General features: G+C 53.0%; 4 protein-coding genes across 7 annotated transcripts in view; 2 read left to right on the plus strand and 2 right to left on the minus strand.

Annotated features, from left to right (window-relative positions):
- Positions 1 to 828, plus strand: part of MXD3 (MAX dimerization protein 3) — a 1436-nt gene extending 608 nt beyond the window's left edge. For both annotated transcript variants that reach the window (XM_021410920.1, XM_021410921.1), the window contains exons 4-5: positions 52 to 223; positions 294 to 828. In XM_021410920.1, the coding sequence (XP_021266595.1) occupies positions 52 to 223; positions 294 to 403 (282 nt within the window). In that variant the 3' untranslated portion in view covers positions 404 to 828. The remainder of the gene's footprint in view (positions 1 to 51; positions 224 to 293) is intronic.
- Positions 918 to 2755, minus strand: PRELID1 (PRELI domain containing 1). The gene is made up of 5 exons (XM_021410924.1): positions 2544 to 2755; positions 2126 to 2351; positions 1938 to 2051; positions 1641 to 1719; positions 918 to 1202 (listed from the first exon to the last, which is right to left on the minus strand). Exons 1-5 carry the CDS (start codon positions 2633 to 2635, stop codon positions 1066 to 1068), a joined length of 648 nt encoding a protein of 215 aa, XP_021266599.1. The 5' UTR covers positions 2636 to 2755; the 3' UTR covers positions 918 to 1065.
- On the plus strand, positions 2793 to 5062 carry RAB24 (RAB24, member RAS oncogene family). The gene is made up of 8 exons (XM_021410925.1): positions 2793 to 2969; positions 3371 to 3439; positions 3519 to 3597; positions 3683 to 3750; positions 3860 to 3959; positions 4263 to 4313; positions 4404 to 4466; positions 4662 to 5062. The coding sequence occupies exons 1-8, from the start codon at positions 2853 to 2855 to the stop codon at positions 4724 to 4726; spliced, it is 612 nt and encodes a 203-aa protein (XP_021266600.1). The 5' UTR covers positions 2793 to 2852; the 3' UTR covers positions 4727 to 5062.
- Positions 5171 to 22998, minus strand: part of NSD1 (nuclear receptor binding SET domain protein 1) — a 59944-nt gene continuing 42116 nt past the window's right edge. For all 3 annotated transcript variants that reach the window (XM_021410912.1, XM_021410914.1, XM_021410911.1), the window contains 5 exons: positions 22176 to 22292; positions 20417 to 20558; positions 19832 to 19938; positions 16572 to 16776; positions 5171 to 13253 (listed from right to left, as the gene is read on the minus strand). In XM_021410912.1, the coding sequence (XP_021266587.1) occupies positions 10918 to 13253; positions 16572 to 16776; positions 19832 to 19938; positions 20417 to 20558; positions 22176 to 22292 (2907 nt within the window). In that variant the 3' untranslated portion in view covers positions 5171 to 10917. The remainder of the gene's footprint in view (positions 13254 to 16571; positions 16777 to 19831; positions 19939 to 20416; positions 20559 to 22175; positions 22293 to 22998) is intronic.

Below are 22998 nucleotides of genomic sequence, written 5' to 3' on the forward strand. Positions count from 1 at the left end.
GGTCCGTATCCCTCCGCTCTCCCTCAGCCCTGAGTCTGCCGGGTCCCGCAGCGGTTGCAGGAGCAGGAGGTGAGGGCCCGCCGGGTGAAGGACCGCCTGCGGAACCGGCAGCAGTGCCTGCGGCAGCGGCTGGAGCAGCTGCTGAGCCCCGGCGGGGCCGAGCGGAGCCGCGCCGACAGCCTGGACTCGTCACAGCTCTCGGAGCAGTCGGGCTCTGACGGAGGTCAGTGTGGGGATGGTGGGCGGGAGGCTCGGGGTGGCCGCTGAGTGCTGATCCCTACCCCTGCGCGCAGAGGAGGCCGAGATCGACGTAGAGGGTGCGGGGCTCGGTGTGGAGCCGCTGGTTGGCTTCAGCACGGGAAAAGACCACAGCTACTCCAGCCCCCGCAGCCCCTGGTCCTGACAGCGCTGTCCCCTGCACTGCTGCCCTCCCAAGGACACGCTGCCACATCAGCCCAGGGCTGTGGGGGGCACCGGGTGCCTGGTGCATCCCTACCCCAAGCTGCTGAGTGGAGCTGGGCTCAGCGCTGGGCGCATGGCTCCCAGCCCCACTCTGCACAGCAAAGCACTGCGGGGGGTGGAGGAGGCACTGGCAGACAGCCTGGCCCCGGTGGGGATGCACCAGGGCTGTGTGCAGCGGGCACAGGGCAGTGCCCGGCCCCGCCCCCGCCCTGTTCCTCCCCCTAAGATGCAGCTACAGGCTAGCCCTGCTGGAGCCAGGAAGGAGAACTGAGCACGTTGAGCAATGCTTCACGCTCCCACCACCACCTTGACTCCTCTCTCTTGTATATACCGACACTATTATTGCAGTAAAAGCACTTGGTTAAACTGTGTCTGCCTCTTGCCTGCGGCTGGCAGGACTCACCGCCTGCACCCGTCCCCCAGACCACTGCTCTAACAGCCCAGTCCTCAGCCCATTCAGAGGTGGAAGTTGACTCTTTAATGATAATTACATCTTAGGATCTAACAGCAGCTGATTGTCAGACTTTTACAGTTAAAAATATAAAATCTAAGGAGGCTCCTATCTGTTCTGGTGTAGCCCAGCTCTTGCCTGTGTCCAGCTCCTCACACGAACTGCTTCTTCTTGGTGGCTGCCTTGCTCGCCAGGTCCTTGGCTTTTTCTGTAGCAGCCAGAGCTGTCTCCTTTGCTTTCTCAGTTGCTTCCTTTGCAGTCTCCACCAGGGTTTTAGACGGAGCTTCTCCTGCAACACCCAAGTTGTTGACCCGACCCCAGTTGCCCCTGCCCTGCCCCGCCCCAGCTGAAACAAGCTGGGTGAGCCATGCTCTGCCGCCTCCTCCTCCTCCGCACAGTGAAGCCCAGCCCTGTGTTCCTGACCCGTGTGCATCACAGCACGTCCCAGCAAGCTCCAGGCACGTGACAGCTGCTGCTCTGCTCCCCCTCCTGCCCGTGCTCCACCCCTACTCAGCCTTCTCACAGCACAGCCTGGGCCTGGCTGCACTGCCTGGCTGCTCCACTCCAGAAGAACAGTCACGTTTGTGAGGGCAAAAGCCAAGGGCAAGGATGTCACAGTCAGTTTAGCTCAAGCTGGGGCCTGCCCACAGACTGGAGTGATGCCAGTGTGACCTGCATCTCCTAGAGACCTGACCTGTTCAGCCCCAGCCTACTCTCGGCTGCTTACCTTGTATCCTTGCTAGCACGTATTCAAATCCTTTAGTGCTCTTGGTCACGTTGCTTTTGAACCTTGCCAGACCAAACTCCTGCAACAGAAAAATTTATGGAGGTGCAACCAGTGATCGTTCCTCTAGGGCTGTCTCAGGCTGAGCAGTCCCAAATATTTGGTGGCTCTGGGCTCCCAAAGAGATCACAAGGGTTGGAAAGTGATGGGGAAAGGGGGAAAATCAGCACAGAGTATGGGTACAGCAGTGACTGAACTCTTGAAAGAGATAGCATAGCAGGGGTTCTATGCAGCACTCACCTGGACTGCGCGTGAGACACCAAAGAGGCTGGAGGAGACCCAGGCCTCACGCTTCACTTCGGTCCAGCTGCTGTTCTCAGGGTTCACCCGGTAGACACAGCGCTCCTCCACTGCCTGCACAGAGCACAACACAGCTGTGAGCACTGCCTGGGGGCCGCCCACACACCCACCCACCCACCCACACCCACCATCAGGCGCGTGTGATTGATGTTCCAGGTGAATGTGGTCATGGTTCGGTTCTTGGGGTCCACGATTGAGTCCTCCAGGATGTAGACGGAGTGGGCGACGTTGGCTGGGAAGAAGCGCTCGGCCCAGCGCGGCATGCGGTTGGTCTTGGTCAGGAGCCGCCGGGAGAGCAGCTTGTGGTCCGCCGTCACCTCCCGGTGCACGATGTCCTCGGTCAGGACATGTTTGCTGAAACAGAGAGAGGGGAAACGACGGTCAGAGGCCGTTCCCGGCTACCTGGGCCCCGCCGGGCGCGGGAGGCGGCACCTCGGGACCCGCTGGGGGGCGGGGGGAGGGCGCGGGGCCCGCGGAGCTCCGAGGCAGGAATTCCTCGGGGCCTTTCTGGGGGATGAAGGAGGACCTAGGGGGGCGGCGGCACACCTGTAGGGGTTGGGGTAGCGCTGCCAGAAGGCGGCGAAGACCTGGTCCCAGGGCCCTTTGAGGACGCCCAGGCTGGCGCAGTATTTCCCCATGGGCTCGGGATCAGGGCCGCGCCGCCGCCGCGCCCGCTCCGGCCCCCGCCTGCTGGGCGGCCGCCATGCGGCCCCTTCCGCCGCCGCGCACTTCCCCCTCGCTCGCACGTACTTCCGCTGTGAGCCCCGCCCTACACATACTTCCGCCATAAGCCCCGCCCCCTCGCGCCGCCGCTTCCGCCGCGTCGGCCCCGCCCCGGCCCGGCGCGGCGCGAGGATGAGCGGGCGGCGGGTGGACGCCAAAGTGGTGCTGCTGGGCCAGGAGGGCGTGGGCAAGAGCAGCCTGGTGGAGCGCTGCGTGCACCGCCGCTTCCGCGCCGGGCCCTACCAGAACGTGAGGCTCCGCGGGGCGGCCGCGGCCCGACAAACCCCTCCGCGTCCCCCGGTGGTCCCCGGGTCGGGTGTCCCAGGGCCTCCCCGCCGTGTGCCTTTGTCCCCCTCACCCCCTCCGTGTCCCCGGGTCGGGTCCCCACGGTGTCCCCCGGCTCGGCTCTCCCCGCGCTCCTCTCCATGTCCCCGTATCCTCCGTGTCACTTCGTTGTCCCCCGAACATCTCCCGCACATCCATCGGCCAGGTGTCCCCGTGCCCCGGTGCTGGCCCCTGCTGTATCCTCGTGTCCCCACCGCGGTGCCACGTCCCACCACATTCGCGGCCCGTGGGTTCCCCCGTGTCCCCATTTTAGACCCCTCTGTGTCCCCCCTGGCCCCACCGTACCTCCACCGCTTCTTTTGCAGACGATCGGGGCTGCGTTCGTGGCAAAGGTGCTGACTGTGGGGGAGCAGACGGTGACACTGGGGATCTGGGTGAGTGCTGAGCACAGAGCGCCGGCCCTGCTCACCCCCTGACCCTCCCACTGCTGACTGTCCCCCTGCGTCCCCCCAGGACACAGCGGGTTCTGAGCGCTACGAGGCCATGAGCCGCATCTACTACCGCGGGGCGCGAGCCGCCATCGTCTGCTACGGTGAGGGCTCGGGGTTGGTGGTGGTGACAGTGGGTCTGGGAGGGACACGGGGGCCTGGGGCAGGACCTGACACCTCTCTTCCCAGATCTCACCAACAGCAGCAGCTTCCAGCGTGCCAAGTTCTGGGTGAACGAGCTGCAGAACTGTGAGGAGGTAACGCTGGGGACGAGCTCCGTGTTGGGGTTGTTTTTTGGGTGGGGGCTCATGGAGGGGATGGAGATGGGGAGTGGTGGCAGTGCCTGCTGCCCCTGTGCCACCGCAGGGCTGCCGAATCTACCTGTGCGGCACCAAGAGCGACTTGCTGGAGGAGGACCGGAGGAAGCGAGACGTTGACTTCCACGACGTGCAGGACTACGCTGATGGTAGGGCCTTCCCCACTGTCCAGATCCTGCAGGGCCCGACTGCTGCATCTGCCCCTCACTAGGGGGTGCGGGGGCTCCCTGCACGACGGGGGCCGTGGCTCAGCTAGGAGCCTCCCCAGCACGGCATGTTCCAACGCGTGGGCTGGGGCCGGTGCCAGCTGAGCCCGGAGCAGTGCATGGTTGTGTCCTGGGTCCCTGCCAGCACACTGGCAGCAGCTACAGCTGAGGGGTGGCCCTGCTGACAGCTGATCTGGGGGCACGTGCTGCGCCTGCAGCAAGAGTTAATCTGGGTCCTTATTTCAGAGGTCAAGGCAGAGCTCTTTGAGACCTCCAGCAAGACAGGACAGAATGTGGGTGAGTAGCCCCATGCCATGGCAGCGCCCTGAGCGGCTGTGCGTGGATGTGGGCACTGTGGGCATCCACGCTGCCCCCCGATCCCTGCAGATGAGCTGTTCCAGAAGGTGGCCGAGGATTACATCCACTTCACTGCCTTCCAGGAGATGACAGGTGAGCACCCACTGCTGGGAGGCCTGCATGGAAGGTTCAGGGAACAAACACTGACGGGGGCTCACAGGCCCCTTTCTCCCCCTACCGTCCCTGCGAGCTCTGCTGGGGAGGATAGTCTTTCTGGGCTTTTGGGTGGGCTATGCTCAGCATCACCGCACAGATCTACCGGCAGCCTCCTGCTCTGTTCTCTTCCAGAGGAGAAAGGTGTTGACCTGGGCCAGAAGAGCAGTTCCTACCTGTACAGCTGCTGCCACCACTGAGACCTTCAGCCAAAAGGGAAGTGCTGCGGGCCACCCGCCCGCTGCTCTTTGGACTCCTCTTGTTTTTTACCTGCTGTATTTTAGCTGTATAAGAGCCGTCTGCGGCACGCAAGGGAAGCGCAGCCCCATGGATCGCTCTGCTCCCTGACCTCGGCGTGTGGGGCTGCGCGGTGCTGGGAGCCGCAGGCACCCACCGAGGTGCCCCCGCTGCCTGTGGGCAGAGACCCGGCAGCACCCATTAACTTATTCTCTCGGAGATATCGCCCGATTCTTTGCGGATTATTTAAGCGTCTTCTATCAAGGTGTACAATGTAAATAAAATGCATTGTGGTCTGAGACTGGGCTCACAGACGTGATGCCGGCGCCGTGTCCGGTGGCTCAGCCGCTCGTGCTCTCACCCGCTGCCCACGCTCATCAAGACAAAACACAGGAGGACATCGAGAGTAAAGTTAAACTTTACTTTACAGTAATTTTTCTTCTATATACAAAGAATTACAGTACATGTTCTGGGAGCACCTGGGCAGGGCAACCCTCTTTTCATTATAAGTTTCACATACACAGCCAACAGTCTAAGGGGAGCAAAACAAAAGTAATCAATGGTCCAAGACTCTCCCCTCTCCCTCTTCTAAAAATAATATACATGCTGGAAATATGTAGGTTTCTCTCACCCGCTCTGGCACTCCTGCTTAGAACCGACACATGAAACCCAGACAGCTCGGTGTGACCACGCGACCCCAGACCCCCCCAGATGGGCACCCCCACTGCAGCCACCTCTCCCTTCAGTGGGGCCTGAGGGTGGGACCCTGCACAGACTCCCATCTGTCAGCACCCCACAGGCAGCAGAGCCCAGCCTTGTGCCCACCACGTCCCCCCTGTACCTTCCCTGGCAGCAAGGGAGAGGGACAGGTAGCAAGGGCACCTCCTCCCTTGGTCCTGCATGCCCAGGGGTGTCCCCTCAGAGCCAGGATGGGGCCACCTTCCCCGGGACCCCAGCCCAGAGCACCAGAAGATGGCAGAGGGTGCTCGGAACCAGGCGCGGTATCTGACACAGCCGCCCTCATCTCCCCGACCAGCCAGGGCCACCCCCAGCTCCAGCCCAGCTTCCCCTTGAGTCCCCCGGTGCTGCTGCTTCTCCTTCTCACAAGTTCCCAGTGTCTTAAAAAAAAACAAAAAAAAAAGAAAAAAAAAAAAGAAAAAAAAAAACCACAAAACCCAGTTCCTTGAAGTCAACAACTCGGAAACATCAGCAAAACAAAAACTGAAACCAGCTCAGTACCAAACGGACACAGAACATGCAGTTAGCGGACGCCCGGCTGCCTCACGTGGCTCCACTCACTCCCTGCGCTCACGGGGCCCACTGCTGCGAGTCTCAGAGCCACCCCAAACAGGAGGAACACGGCCTCCCTGGGCGCAGGAGACGTGCTTTGTGCCTCGTGCCTTGTCCTGTTTTGGTCGCGCTTACCGAAGCCCAGCCCCAGCGACAGCCCGCGGGCTGGGAGCCGTGAGTTCAGCCCTACTGTGCTAAGCTGCCGAACGATTTACAATAGCACCACGATCGCCCAAGAGCTTAACCAAGGGCAAACTGATTAAAACTTCACCTTGAAATAGGACATAGCAACACCCATTTCTCAGATTTCCCTAGGAGGTAGATTCAGTGCTGTAGGGACTGTCCATCACTGCCGCTTCCCCAGCCCAGGCGCACGCCGTCCCGCTGCCCTTGGCTCGGATGGGATCGCTGCCAGAGGAACTTCCCCCCCCCCGCCCGGTGCTGCCTGAGGGACGTCCCCAGACCCCGCTGCCCCCACCAGCATCACTGCTGCAGGAGCGACCAGCAGAGCCCGGGCAGCCAAACCACGGCACAACCACGGCACGAGCACTCGCCGGACATGGGCGGCTGCCTCCGCCGCTTCCTTTCACAGCAGCTGCACGTTTTGCCACTTCGCTTTAACATTCACTCGCTGGCAAACGCTGAGACGACTCATCGGTAATTTAGGGCAAAGCGCATTACAAGCAGGTTACGACGACGGTTATTTCGAACACCAAAGCAAAATCAGAAGTTAAGGCTGAAATTAAACATGAACGAAGCGCTGAAGGTCGGAGGCTGCTCACACCAACGCCCTGCTCTAACGCTGCGGCGGCATCCCGGCACGAGCAGCGCACACCACGGCGCGCTCGGGTTCAAGCAGCTGGCGAGGCATTAGGTTAGGTCTGCTGCTTTATTCTTTTCCCCCATGAAACGCAGCTGCAGCTCTTCCAGTGCCTGCACCTCCTCACCTCCATATAGGACTGGTCTGTAGCTTTTATCACACATCTCATCTCCCACATTCAATGGGCACACCTGTAAAGCCGCGCCCGTGCCTGGGGGGGGGTTAACGCCGCATTGTAACGCATGCACCCACAGTGCGAGCTGGATGGTTTGTGCACGGAAGTCATTCTGGTTTGGTCTTGTTTTTTAAAGAGGAAAAGCTTAAAAGCTGAGAACGACAATAGGGAAAGCTACCGTGAGCTAGCTGGCATCTGCAGGTGGTGTGGGGTGACCCCTCACGGCATCGCTTTCCCACTAGCTTCAGCAGAGCCCTGGCTGACAGCGCAGCCCCACGACCAGCAGGAGGTTGGTCGCTGCCTCCAGCACCTTGCAGCAGACGGAACCTGCCCACACCAGCCCCTCTGCCAGCCGAGTTGCCCACTGTGGGGCACCCAAAGGGGCCGTGCTGTGGGACCGAGGCCGCAGCCTCTGACCCCAACGTGCTGCTTGGAGCAGGGGTAGCCCGGCCCGCCAGCAAGCACGTGGGCAAAGCACATGCACGGCTGCCAAAGATTCCAGCCCCTTCTGCAATGGGAAGTGAGGCCAAACCTACAAGTGCACTGCTATGGGAGTTCCATGAGCGTCCTGGAACACACAAGTAGCAGCTGCCCCGGATTCACCCGGCAATCAGATCCCTCACAAAGTGCTGCTGTTACAGCAGAGCTGCTACATGGCAGCAAAGCTGGCCAGCCTCCACCCGCGGCATCACGGGAGGCTGGAGCAGACTTTCAGCCATTCCTCCTGCACCAGCAGCATACCAGGGCTACGTGTTATCGGTTGCCTTCCTCCACATTCACCAAATCCCATGATTCAAACTGGCTAAACCTTGCAAGGCAGCGAAGAACTGCAAGAAATGAACCGAGCTGCTTCAGCACACACCTCCAAACTCCAAAGCCGTGCTACCAGCTGCCACCACCGGCCAGAGGCACCTCCTCCTCCCACCTCCAGGTGAAGGCAGGCCGGGAGCAGCAGGGGACCTTTCCCCACGCTCGGTCAGGACATTTTATGGGGTGACTCAGCACAGTCACTCCCAAAAGCACGAACATACAGAGCCCTGTGGATGTCTGAGAAGCTCTCTTGACCTGATGGCATCACCCATCTGGGCCGGGAGGGAGCGGCAGCTCACTGAAGTCAACGTTCCGATGTAGCTGGAAGGGAGCAAGGTGGGAGCTTGGATCTTCATGGAAAAGGTATTAAGGGAGAGAAGAAGAGAGGCGGGGTACAGCCTGCAGCAAGGAGTAAGGCCGTGGGTTTGAAATGCCATGCAACAGTTCAGTCTGCGTTCATTGCTGAAAACAAGCTTGGAGATAGCTGCTCGCTGCGTGAAAGGCTTCTGCTGCGGTGGACCTCACCCTATTATTGGAGCACATGATTTACAGAAGTGATTTTTTTCAAACCTGCGCTTGTGAGAATTCATTGAGAACTCCTCCGTTTTACAGATTTAAAAAAGCCTGCACCAAAAATATTCACAGTTTATTTTTCATGAAACAAATAACTAGTTAACACGTGACAAAGCAAAGCGGAGCCGGACAGAGCAGCGCAGATACCTGTGTGGTTACAGCTGGAGCTGGCGGGGCGGCTGGCACGGAGGTAACCCTACTTACACAATCTACATGACTACGTCCAGCTCATGGGAAGGCCTATAAATGCGAATTCAAGATTTATTTTCCTTCTCACACATGATAAATACTTAATATACTTAACCTCATGACCATTTTTTTTGTTTTGTTTAAAAAAGTTAAATGCCCTTAGATTATCTTCTCTCTCAATGGCTCTGAGGAGTTGTCCTGATTCCCTTTGTGCAGGAGTCATGCAGAAACACAAGCTGCTTGCATTTCCCGTTTCAGCAGCAAGCAGGAATGGACCTGCCAGTCTTCCCGGAAAAAACATCATTAAACAGTAAGCTTCCATAAGCCATAAAGCTTTTCGAAGTCGCTAGCTATTCTATAAAGGATCTGAAATGATTCGGACTAGAGAAGAGATGCACCACTCACTGGTAATGTCCCCTTCTGCCCAGCACGCCTGGCCTTCGCAGCAGGACGTTGCCGTGGGGTGCACACGTCAGGAAAGGAGAATGGATCAGGATTTGTCTCGGTACAAGTGTCTGCCTCCCTTCAAAGAAAACTGCGAAGCTTGTGACCGCATGCTCCGGGAGCAGCAAGCACCTGCATGCCAAGAGACCAAGGACCAACGACCTGCTTCCACGTCAGCGGGAAAGGGTCAGCCCGGAGCAGAAGCCTCCCTTTCTGAGGGCTCTGCAGATCTGCCCCCAGCGAGAAGGATCCACTGGAGCGGTGCAGAAGCCCGGTGGTGGGCACAGAGAGCCGCGGCGGTGCTACCTGACCTGCAAAGCTCAGGCAAACCAGAGGTAAGGTGTTGTGAGAGCAGGAGAGCGCACAGGGTCAGCCAGGCTTCCTCGGCAGGAGGCTGAGCCCCGCCGTGCCCGGGCACTGCCACCACACACTGCTCCGGAGCGCGCTGGGACGCTCCTGTACCACGGCCAAGCACTCTGCTGCCTCAACGCTTGAGAAAGCTGCTTTCACAGCAGGCCTAGCCCGGGCACCCACCAGGTGACGAAACAGCTTCACAACTGGAAAAGGAAGAAGAGTTAAAAAGCAAGCCAGCCAGCTGCTAGAGCCCACTGTGTTCCAGTGTGAGAACTACGATTGGGTTGGGAGGACACACGCGCACACATACACACACGCACACCAACATAATCCAGTTAATTCAAGTCTCCTTTGGTTGTAGGCGAGTTAAGCCCGAAGTCACCCAGGGGAAGGTGCTGAGGTGGATCCCGGTACGGACATGGCCCCTTCGCCTCTGTGCTGCAGAGCAAACAACACAGGCTTCGCTCGCAGCTCCGCAACGCATCGTGCTGCTGGAAGACCTGGTATGATGCAAACACGTCCTGAACACATCCGAGGCAAGGGGAGAGAAGACTGTGACATCTGCTGGCTCACGGTGACCAGTCGAGAAGAGAGTGGATGGAAATTTCAAAGGGAGCACCGGCACCCTGCGCGGGCGGTGCACAGCACCGTGGGGAATTCGCTCTGCCTGACCGCTATTGCTGCTTTATAGGTCGCGATGTTTGCCAAGTGCAGGAGACACTCTGCATGTCCTGTGCTAAAGGATTAAGACACAAGAAGGAAAAAGTGCCGGATGGCTTCTTCCAAGATCTCTCTTCTCCCTAACTTCCTTCAGATTCCCTGTTTCTTGGACCTGGGCAGTTGTGTAAAGGAGCCTACGTGGATATTGTATATTGCTGGAAAACACTGCACTGACCAGGTGCAGCAGGCTCCTCTCCTAACTCAGCTGGAGATGATGCTTGTCCTTCAGTGAACTGTGCACGTGGCACATCTCAGCCAACACACGGGCAAACCTTGCACAGCAAAACCCTGCAGGGCAGACAACAGATAAACCTCGTCCCTGCTTCTACAGAGTCTGGCAAGAGTACACCTGACTGCTCACCGATCCCTGCGGCATCTCCAACCCCAGGGCAGCCTCGCTGACCTGCTTCCTCTAAGCAACAAGAGCGAGGCCCCTCGCTGTTCTGGGGAACCTGCCTATGAATTGGACCTGGAGCTTGAACACGCTGGATCAGTAACGTGACCATTTCAGTGGAATTTGAGATTTTACCCAGAGTGGACTCTTTATTTCAGCTTTACCATTTGCAAAAGGAAGAGGAAAAGGTCACGGATGCTCTCTCCCTTTGGCTGGGCCACACTCAAACTTAAGTGAATGTCCTTGCTCATGTCACGAGAGAATACGGATGGGATGTGCATGGGTTAGGGGCTGGGCTCAGGGAAGTGATTAAAAAAACAAAACAAAGAATTTCCCCCTCCCTAAACATTAAAAGACTGGAACCTGCCTCCCACGTTCACCAACCTCACTTTGGCTCGGAGTCGGCCAATTCCTGACAGACAGAATCCTGGTTATGAGCTAGCGCTGTGTTTTGTTCAGGCAAAGGGTCCTGCCCCCGAGGAATACGTACTTTTCCAGACAGCCAAGAAATCTGCTCAATTGTCTGAATGTTTGTGACAATCCACTGCGTCTGCTCCTGGGGCACTGGTGCTTCCCTGGCAGGCCGTGGAGTCTGCTCAAACGCGCGCAATCTCTCTGATGTCCAAGGGGTTTGCTCTGTGGGGACCGAGGCCACTTCCCAGCTAGGCTGAAGAGTCGGCTCTGGTAGCTTCTCTGCTGTCCGGGGAGACTGCTCTGCAGGTGTCAGGGCTTTAGCAGTGGGCCAGTGGGTTTGCTCGTGCGTCTGTAGTTTCTCTGTGGGCCAAGGTACCTGTCCAACATGTGTCACCGCCTTTCCAGCAGACCAAGAGATCTGCTCGCCAGCTAACATGGTCCTCTCCTTCTGCTGGGGGTTCAGCTCTGCAGCAGGGGCTCCCCTCTCCTTGGGCTGGGCGTTCTGGTCGACGGGCCGCAGCGCCTTCTCAGACAGCAACAGCCTCGGAGCTGAGGCAGCCAGGGGCTTGTCCAAAACTTGAGGCCGAGGAGCCACAGCAGCAGCCAGCTTGTCTGATGCCTGAGGCCACGTGGCTGTAAGAGAAAGGGGCCTCTCCAGGAGCTGGGGCCGAGCCACCCCGGAGCCAAGCGCCTTCTCCAGAGGCATGGGCCGCAGGGCCCCAGCATCGGCAGGCTTCTCCAGAGGCAGGGGCCGCAGCACCCCGGGGCTGAGAACCTTCTGCATAACTGGGATCCGCAGAGCCCCTGAGCCCAGAGCCTTGTCTGTGGGCAGGATGTGTGGTGACCGGGAGCCATGGGCCTTCTCCAGAGGCAGTGGCCACGGCACCCCTAAGCTGGGAGCCTTGTCTGTGGGCAGGACCCGTGGCATCCCTGAGGCAGGAACCTTCTCTGGAGCGAAGGCATGGAGCGCCCCAGAGCTGGGAGCCTTCTCCATGGCCGAGACCCGCACTGCCCCGGAGAAGGAAGCTTTCTCCGGAGGTGGGAGTCGTAACACACCTAATCCAGGAGCCTTCTCCATGGGCAGGATCCGCGACACTGGGGAGCTGGGGACATTATCAATGGGCAGAGGCCACAGGACCTCAACATCAGGGCTGAGGATCTCCTCTGATGCTGGGACGTGCGGCATCGCGGAGCTGGGAGCCTTTTCCACAGGCTGAGGCTGCGGACTCTGGGCAGAAGCTTTGCTCAGCAGCTGAGGCTGCTCAGACACAGGAGGCTCATCCACTGGCTGGGACTGCAGGGTCCCTGCCGTGGCGAGAAGTCTGTCCGACAGCTGAGGATGCAGGCATTTTGCTGGAAACTCATCCAGCAGCTCTAACTCCTGGGTCTCGGTGTCAATGAGAGACTTGTCCGACAACTCCAAAACTTCAGCGATGGCAGGAGGCTCATCCGACAGCTGGAGCAGGGCACCAGCAGGAACCAGCGACCCGTCCAATGAATGCGGAGTTCCTGGAGGAGATTTGCTCGGCAGATGAGACTCCGAGGCATCGCCAGAAGACTCATCTAGTGGCCACAGCACCGCGTTGGTGGGAGGTTTGTCAGGCTCCTGAGGCTTCAGCGCTAAAATGATGGGCTGCTTCTCCGGCTGCAGCCTTAGGGACAGGGCAGCCTGGGGCCTGTCTGACGGCTGCAGGCGGAGTGACAGCGTGGTGGGAGGTTTGTCCGAAGGCTGCAGCCGAAGCGACAGAGTGGTGGGGGGTTTGTTGGATGGCTTCAGCCTCAGTGACAAGGTAGTGGGGGGTTTATTTGACGGCGGCAGCCTCAGTGCCAGGGCAGCAGGCGGTTTGTCCGGCGGAGGCAGTCTCAGGGCGAGGGTGGTGGGGGGTTTGTTTGAGGGCTGCACCCTCAGGGCTAAGGTGGTGGGGGGTTTTTCTGATGGTGGCAGCCTCAGCGCTAGTGTTGCGGGGGGCTTTTCTGGTGACTGCAGTTTGAAGGCCACAGGCTGAGGCAGCCTGTCCAAAGGCTGAATACTTGGGTCTGCATCTGCGGGTGGCTGCTCTGGTGGCTGAGTGTCATCGCCGTTAGTCAGTGCTCCCATGGGAGGGACATACTCACGGATTTCTCCTGGCTCTAGAGGGTTAGGCCCACAGGGATCATGCTCTGTGCAGCTTAAACGTCCATCCAGCTTGGAGATGAAGAGCATGCCTTCCCGGTGCTGCTTGCAGAAGGATCTGGGGCACATCTCACAGAAGGAAGCTGCTTCCTTACCACACATATCACACTGATGCCATGGGCACTCCCATTTTCCTGCAGCACAAACAGAAGAGAAAAGACAGTAACTTATGAGTGGTATAAAGAGAAGATACATGCCCTGCTGCAAAGAGTTCAAGGGTGAGAGAGAACACCTCTGTCATACTCCCATGCAATTTTACATGTTCTTCTCAGTTTCTGCCATAGCTCCTAGGCTTGAAGGGCAGTTAAGAGGAACCCGTACTATTGGAAGCAACAAGAGGAAGCTTACATTTGTCACAATTGTGGTATGCCAGGTCATACCAAAAGTCCATCTGGCTCTAGTATGCCACTAACCAGTATGGGTCTCTAGAGAAGAGCAAACATCCCAGCTTGCACACCTTTGTCTGTCTTATTTCCAGACAAGAGCAAGAATTTCAGTGCAGAAAACACCCAATGGACTCTTTAAGTAGATGTTTCAGGTTCATCTAAGCCTTTGTTAGTTCTAAGCCAACATCTTTCCTTCCTGTTTATCAGAAAGTAGAAGAGGGCAGCGGACATCAGGGAGCAAATTTCTCTTGTCTCTGTAAACAAAAAATCTTCCTTAACCCTGCATTCAGCCGTGATAAAAATGCCTATCTTAAAACCAAGCTGTGCCCTGAGGAGCTCAGTGTCCACACTGAATCTATTAAGCTATCAGTATCAACACCATCATGGACAAAAAAAAAAAAAAAAGGAAAAGTCAACAAGACATTTCATAGCTTTAAAGCCACAGGGAACCACCTGTACCCAGGGTACACAATATGGAGGCTCTGTGCTCACACTTCAGGATCAACGCGGCTGCCTTTCCAAAGATGCCTCCTGCATCTGTGCTCCCCATGGTGCCCCACGCTCCTGGGGCTGCCTCATCCTGCTGCCAAGAGCAGCTCCTTGCAGGGCAGCACCCCCAGCGCCTCAGTCAGAGCCACAGGCATCTGCACAGGCAATGCTGGAGGGCAGCCGTGGGCGCCAGCCGGCCCACAGCCCTTCCTACCTCCCTGAACCAAGCCCACGCATCTGTGGTTTTGGTTAGCAGCTTCTTTCCAGACAGGCAGAAGACTGCAGTTCTGTGCTGAGCAGCTGTGGTCATTTCTCCATGCTCTTATGCAACATCAGCTTTCCACCCCCAACTTCTCATGCTGCTTTTTCCCCTGGGCTGAAGAGAACATGTAGTAAGTTTTTCCCCTGCTTTGAAGCCAGTCCAAGGCTTCTGTTTTGGTCTGAAAATACGTACACAGATTTTTTTGTGTGCTTTTCCAATTTTTGACATCATTTTCAGGGCGCAAGTATTTAAAACCACATGCATTCTCCCTCATCCCAGGCTCACAGTGCTGCAGCCCAAGTTACCACTGCTCCCCCAGTTTGCCTACAGCCCTGCATCGAGCCCCTTCCCACCCAGCATGCGGTGAGCTCTCCTGGTGGGCTGCTGCTGAAGCAGAACAGCTGCTCTGAGCAACCACTTTGACCAGAGGAAAGATCCTGGGACTGTTATTAGAGAGGTCACTCGTACAGACGGAAAATAAAGTCAGTCAAACCTGCCAGTATGTTTCAGGAAGGACAAATCACATCAAACCACTCTAATGGTCTTTGACGGGATAAAAGGGCTAATGAATAAGGCATCTCTCAAGGGACAGCCCTGAGCTGAAGAGCTCTTGGAAGAGGGATCACACCATTAGTAACATGCAAACAAGCAGGAAATTCCAATTACTTAACAGCAATGCCCATGACAGAGGAAATACTTGAAGTAAAAATTGGTGCACCTTTGATGTCCTGCATGATATTCTAAGGAGCAAGCTATGAAATTAGCAGCCTACATACAAAAACAGTTAAATGGCCAGAACTGGCTGAAAATCATTCTCAAAATCCAGCTATTAACGATCTTCTGCCAGACTGAGAGGGATTTTCAAATGAGGTCCTTCCGGAGTCTATTTTAGTTATTATTTTAATATCTAGAAGCAGAATAGCAAGTACTCTTACAGAACCACAGATAACCACAAGGCTGTGAGGAACTGCAAGTATCTGGTTAGAGAGGCTCAGAGCTCACAGTGACATTGATAAAGTGAACAAATGCTCTTGTACCAACAAGGTGCAAACAAATAAAGCAAGGCTAGGGCAAAGAAGGACCCAAGGAGAAAGAAAGAAAATAAATACGGGAAGATGATCAAGACAAGACTCAATTGCGATAGGGCAAATCACAAAGTGACTTCAAATAAAAGTTATTTTTACAGAACAAGCTAGATATCATTTCCTGAGACTTGAAATATAATTATTCTGTTCTGTCAATACTAGCTAGGTCTCTGTTGCAACAACGTTAAAAATACTTGTTACCACACTTCAAAAAATATGTAGGCAAATGGAACACATTTCAGAACAGACCAAGAATAATTCTAGAAAATAAGAGTGGAAGGAAAGGCCGTTTGTTTCATCTGGAAAAGAACTAAGGAGATGACATTCCTGCAGTACATAAAAGAATGAGTATCAGAGGTGTTGCCGTTTGCTGTTTCAAGTCAGGCTGTTAGGAGAAGCTTTTCAAAGAGAAAGCCAGAGAACAGGTTAAATGTTGGATTCTCCTTTGCTGGAGATTTTAAAGCATAGGAATATGTGCCAGGATGTTCCAAGGTCCTGTCTTAGTACACAAAAATGGGACTAGAAAGAGATATTCAGGATTCCCTCATTCTTAATGATTATGTTTCCACAGGAGCGACCCGTTCTCCTTGCTTTTACATGGCTGCCACAGCTCTTGTTCAATGAGCAATGCAAGCAATTCTGCATAAATACCACGTTCCTCACAAAATTTAACACAAGCTTTCTGCCAGCTACAAAATATGCTTCTAGCACTTGTATGCTTTCTGCCAAGCTGCAGCTAAAGGCGCTGAACCCTCAGTTCTGCTCCCCGTGAGCTCTGGCAGAAGCCCTGTCACAGTGACAGCCACTTCCAGAGCCCTCCTGCTACACACTCCCAGCTCCCCTCAATCATGTTGGAGAATGCTGCACAAATCTGCACAGAGAATTTGTGATAATGACAGTATTGAAGAGTTACAACCCCCTAAACCAATTAATTCAATGCAATTGACTTTATTAACTGAATTTATAATCTCAAATATAAGTTAGTGTTTTGCTGAGTTATTCCACTTAAAAACTTACCTGGTATTGCTTATATTCTTATCATTCAGTTCTTTGGTACTCTATCTCATACTGGCTTTTCCATCCTCCTGACCTCGCAGAAGTCAGCCTAACCGGCCTACCAAGACTCGAGTCAGGCTTTTACCTTTCTGAACATGAGTGAAACCTAAATGCGTAGATGCCACAAGGAGAGCAGCAGCTGGGAGCCATGCCTGTATGCTGCGGTGCACTGACCTGCGGGCCTCTTGGTCAGGTTGAGGCAGTCGGCATGGTACACCTTGGGGCAGCCTGCTTTCTTGCAGGAAACCAGCTGCCCTCCGTCCCCGCAGCTGAAACACTCGTCCTCCCGCTCCTTCATCACCTCCGCCTGCGACCTGCGCTTCATCTGCGGCCTTCTCTTCAGCTTCTTGGACTTCTCCTCGCTGAGGGTGGGCTGGCTCTGTGGGAAAGACAATGTGTTAACACAGCCCCCTGCCATCCCTCCTTTTCCTGCTGCACTACAGAAGTGTAACTCCATGATGAAACATCCCCCCGCCAGCCAGACCTGAACACATGCAGGACGTCTACGGTGCTTCTTATTATTTGGCAACAGTAAATAGTTCTCATTTTTGTGTCTGCACCAAAGCCTGGTTAAACATGTGCAATAAGCATGAGCAGAGCAAGGAGCTGAGAGATGCCTCGTGCCCCCTCAGCTGGAGCAGCTGGGCCTCCTCATGCCCCTGACACACAGGCTCTGCCAGGCCTTCCCGGCCTCTGTAGTGTTCCTCACCTCTCTCCTCATTTTCAGCCTGAACTTACTGGGGATCCGTTTGTGTCAAGGCCATTCTCTCCCTGCAGAGGCGGTTCTCCCTCCCTGAGCTAACCACCGGGGTACACTCCCATGCTCACAAACCAGCACTTCCAGTCTTCATCCCCAACCTCCCCGATGTCCTCTGCCTCTGTTGAGTTCATTTCTCACAAACAGAAGTCGCAGATGATGGCTCACAGGCCCATGTACAGGGACTTTAACACCTCCCAGTGCACCCTGACCATGTTTCTGTACTCCCAGCTGCATGCTGGGGCTGAACCACACAGCAGCTCCTTCTCAACACAGCTGCTTCACATCGATGATCTTATTGCAGATTTGTTCCTGCTATTGCTCTCCAGTCACTACAGCACAGCCCATTCCCAGCACCCAGTAACTCCTCTGCAATTGCCCCATCCTCTCAGCACTGACGGCACCAGACACCTTTTTGTTATCAGGACACTTAAGCTACAATGCACTCAGCAGCTGTCTTACAGGTAGTAATGCAACCAGTCCCAAAGATTGGCATCTAAACGGCCTAAGTGCTCTCTTCCCCAGCTTAAGGTGTCCTCTCGGCACATCCCCCCACACCCCTTCAAGCCAGGCCCTCCTAATTCCCAGTGCTGACCCTCCCCAGGATAAGCCTCCCATTGTACCAGACACCCAGCGATGACACCCCCTGTGCCCAGCCAGCAGCCTTATCAATGAACTACCAGAATAGCTTACATAAACAGACACAAGCTAAATTTTGTACCATTTTCCATTTATCTTTGTGTCCAAATAGGCATTCTGCAGGCAGAACCTCCCTGCATGCTGAGATGCAGTGGCTTTTGCATGCCTCTATTCTGCAGAAATATCAGGCACCATTTTTGTCATTCTTCTATCAAGATAAAACCAAAAGCATTTAAAACTCTTTGTCTCCAGACTACAATTCTGAGAATTCTGCAGTGTTGACTATCTAGTTGTGTCTCACCAGGGCATTAACTTCTTGATGTTTGCTTCCCTTTTCACATATTTCTGCTTTTACACCATCCTTTCCATTAACAACTGAGACAAGTCAGGCCTGTCTTATCATTGTAAATGCTGGTAATTAAATCATTGAATCCAAAGGCCACACACCTAAACTATTCCACCTATTCTCACTGTCTAGCACTTTGGCCACCTAATTACAAAGAGAACAAGAAAGACCTTTCACAGATCATTTGAATCATCTGAGCAACTTCAGCATTTCTCAGTTTTTCAGTGCAGCCCAGCAGTCTCCCAAGCACTCTTAAAAACTCTCAGTTAGAAAGATCACTTATGTGAGCAAACTTGAGTATAGAATCATAATCATAGAATCCTTAGACTTGGAAGAGACCTCTGAGGGCCATCTAGTGCAACTCCCCTGCAATAAACAGGGACACCACAGCTAGATCAGGCTGCCTGATCAATGACATCTGTCTTGCTGCATCTTCAGAAAGATTTAAAAATGCATATTCCGTGGGATGATTTAGCCAAAAATAAAGGTACCGTTTGCTTGGGTATTTGTTTCCTAGCCCATCTCATCAAGATGGAATGAATCACCTCAGTCATCACATTAATGCCAACTTAAGGGCACCTTTCTCTGATTTCCATCACGCAACCCGTAATTTCAGGGCAAAAATGATGGCAGTCAAGCCATGTATAACAGAGGAGCAGCATGCAATGTACTGAACTTTAAATCAGGACAAAAAACCTCGAATGCACCCAATGTATAATTCAACTCATCTGTCAACCTCTGAGGACATCCATTTTTTATAAGCTAATTCGTCTGCAGAACTAAGCTCTCTGGAAATTTCACAAAACCTTCCCTGCACATTGACAGGCCTTCACAGCTGTGCTTCTGGAGCTGTTAACCCTTAACTGGAGATGCCAGTATCCACGGGCCAGAGCAGAGGGATCACACACTGATTTGGTGAAGCTCTGGAAGCAAACTAACAGCTGAAATTTAGCTGCTGACAGCTGGGAACTCAGCCAACTGCTTCTGTTAGCTCCTTTTCCCCCGTAAGAACCAGCTCACACAAGGACGTAACTGCAATCAATTCCTGTTACTGAAACACTGCAATCACAAACCAAAGTTTTCAAAAGTCAGTGAGTTCTAAAAGGCAGCGATTTTTCTACTATAGACATGGCAAATTTATTATTCCTGTCTGATGTGTACTTTTGAGTTATTTAAACAAAAGAAGGGGGAAACATAGGAACTTTCTTCTTATTGCAGGGAAGATGCAGGAGCCTTAGCTCTAAAGCAACTCTGAACTCAAGGAATGCAAGTTTGCTGGCCTTCCATGCATTCTCACAGCTCACTCGGGCCTTCACAAAGAGAAAAGGCTGAGCTGAAGTTTCTTGGTTATCTGATAGTTTTTCCCATGTTCATTCTTTGCCGCTCTATTAAGATGGAAATTGCCATGATGAGCAGAAAATTCTGAAAAACATCTTTTATTTCAACATCTTTTATTTACTCCTCGGTTGGAAAAGACGATTTCCTGTCATGATTTGTAGCAATTCTTCAGTAAATTCAGATCTAAAATCTGCATACTCAATGAAAATTTGAACATTCATCTAAATTCAACCAGCAACATTCCCATGGCCACACTGAAAGCGAACTACCCTTCCTGAAGTCTCTGCAACAGATGTACCACATTTATGCAAAGAGGGCATCTGGAAGAACGAAAGCTTAGGGGAGGCATCGTACCTTTGGCCGCACTCCTAGGAAGCCACTGCAATTTGGAGCACCACATTTGCAAACTGTCTTTCCGTTTCCCAAACACTCCAGATTGTAGTTGAAAGTCAGCTCAGTCCCTGGCACAAAAGCAGATAATATCAAACAAGTTGTAACAAACTATCTGATAGAATGCCTTTATTGCTACTGCTAGAGTTAAAGCACTTTTGAAAGTAACCTAAATGACCATCCAGACTACATAGGGGTACTCTAGTTATTCCCCCCATAGATCAGAGTGGAATGAGAACTGAACTCAACCCTATTCTATATCACACACTACAGCCACAAAAAGGGCATCCTACCCCATGCTCTAGGATGCTTAGTTATGTTTCTGGGTCCTGTAAGTTAGATCTATAAATCTCCATCTGTAGCATGGACACACGTGTCTCACTATGGCAGTGCTGATCTTACAGTTGATGTGAAATGAGAAGAATTAAAATGTGGAAATAGAAATTGAGCATCTCCCTCCAGCGAGCTACAAACCATCCCCCCCTCTCTTCCTTACAGAAAGGCTCCCGTGCTTTTAACTACAAGTACTGAGAGAACCGGGTTCCTTACCAGCTTTGATATTTACAATTGCGAAGAGCCCAACCCGGGTATCACCGTTCACACACCACTTCTGGGTCTCACAGTTTGGCTGGCAGCAATGGTTCATGAACCGAGCATAATTGCCCTTTGGACCAGCATCAATGATTCGATCCTAGAATTGAGAAAAGAAAATAAACCAACAAACTACATTTAGTAATTACCACATCCCACCCAAGCAGAGGTACCAGTGTGCCAAGAAAGTACTTTTCAGTAGTGACATCTGGTCTCTGGGCATCAGAACATCTTGCAAAGCACCTGAATATGCATATATGTTATAACCATGCATTAAGTCCAGGTGTCACTGTGTTGCCTGGACAATCAACAGGGAGCTGATCCATTTCCACACACTGGTATCTCCGGTCACAGCAGGCAGATAGCACAGCAATATGGTCTCCTGCCCAATATCATTGGCATCTTCCAAGAGGCAGTTTCCTAATCAGCCATGGAAGCACTACCACTGTTTTCTGCGAAATTAGCTCTTTCTGTAACGTTAGTATTGGACAAATACCATGTCAGCGCACCTCCAAGGTGCCACTTGCACTTCCAGACCCTGACTTCTGCATAAAAGCAAAATCATAGAATCACCAAGGTTGGAAAAGACCTCCATGATCATCCAGTCCAGCCGTCCAGCTATCACCAACAGTTCTCACTAAACCATGTCCCTCAACACAACATCTAAACATTCCTTGAACACCTTCAGGGTTGGTGACTCTACCACCTCCCTGGGCAGCCCATTCCAGCGCCTGAGCACTCTTTCAGGGAAGTACAATTTCCTAACATCAAACCTCAATGTCCCTTGGTGCAACTCGAGGCCATAAAATATCAGTTCCTAAATATCAGTTCCTATTTCTTATGCTTCAACATATAACTGGAAAACAGGAACAGCACGTAACCTGAGGTGCACTTCTGTACAGTACACTAGCTTTTGTAGACTGTTGGAGGGGATAGGGGAGCTGCAACTGAAATTTGGTTTTGTCACAACACGGGAGATACAAGGAGGACAAGATACAGTCAGTGTGCATTTCCAGCAAGGTGAGGGGAGAGCCAGAAAGCAGCCATGCCATTATGCTGTTCCACGCACTGTATTTTCTCCTTATAGCTTTCCTAACTGTTTCCTTCAAGTCTTTCCAAGGTTGAGAGACAAGGTATGGGAAGACACTGACAAAACTACTTACCTCTAGGAGTCAGGAGCTTGTACCATCTTGGCCTCCAGGATCCACTGAGGAGCCTGTAGGTGTAACAAACTCCACCTCTCTACACAGATCTGCAAGACCTGAGATTTCAGCTTACACAAGGGTCTCACTCTGCCTGGTGCTTCTACATCTGAGGGCTGATGCCTTCTACGGCACACACACACCAGCCCAGTTCAGGACTCCACATGGTTCAGCTTCTGGGAATGATCCTAATGTTACAAAATTCACCCTGTTATGTGGAAGGGCAACGTTTGATTCTCAGTCAATTTCCCTCAGACAAACTATTGCCTTGTTTCTTCAGAATAAAATCCAGTGAAGTTGGCTCAGACTTTGTTCCTAATTCTAAAATCCAACCTGAAACTTCTCCAAAGCACTTTATATTTACTCTTTTAGTCTTTGCTTTAATGAAAATGCAGACCAGCTCAACAGTATCTCTAAACGCTTCTTTACTTTCTGGAGAAGAACAACATCATGCCTTTGTTGCAATTGTTTTACTTCTGTCTTTGCTTCTGACAAAAGAATTTTCTTCCACATACCTTATCCAGTGTCAACATATAGAAATTGGTGATGTCATGCTCCTGAGCATAACGGATTCGGGCTCGGCACTCCTCTTCATCAATTAGCTCCCCAACATACTCATTAACAAATTCACCCTGCACAGAGAAAAAAAAAGAAAACAGGCTGCTAAGACATGACAAATTCCCTCCAAGACAGAGAGACCTTTGTGCTACCATACAGTTCCTGTTTTCTTTGTGGAAACTTCTTCATAAAAACTCTCCTCTGTGCTCTGCAGTCAGCTTGAGCTATAATTTTATTAACAGCCCTTAATTATAATTCCGTTTCACACACACACACAACAAATCACTTGACTTAAATTAAATAAATCAACAACAGCTATCAGATTATTCTTCGCACTGTGGGAAGAACTAATGTTGAGGAACAGCACAGCTAAAGCACAAGGGTAGTTCTTTGCTGCAAAGCTCAAAGCACTGCACAGCTGTGTTCCAGAAGGAACAGTATCCCTTTGGGGACCAAGCACACCGAGCAGCACGATGCACCTAGAACACCTGCTCCTGCAGTGCACGGCAGGAGTTCACCTGCAGTGAAGTACTACAGAGGCCATCAAAGGGAATCACAGCTCTGCTCCACTGGGAGCAACAGGTGCCTCCATTAAATAAATTAGTTTTGCTCTTTCCAGACTGTCTGTTAGAAGTGAAACATGAGGTGCATAAAATGGCAAAGAAATCCTTTAACCTATGTCACAGTAGGCAGTGAGGCCTAAACAGGACAGACTTGCAATTTTCCTAGATACCAATCCCCCCCCCCAGCAGTATGTTGTTTCTATGGTTTCTTTCTCAG

Source organism: Numida meleagris, chromosome 12 (assembly GCF_002078875.1).
Source record: "Numida meleagris isolate 19003 breed g44 Domestic line chromosome 12, NumMel1.0, whole genome shotgun sequence".
Classification (NCBI taxonomy): domain Eukaryota; kingdom Metazoa; phylum Chordata; class Aves; order Galliformes; family Numididae; genus Numida; species Numida meleagris.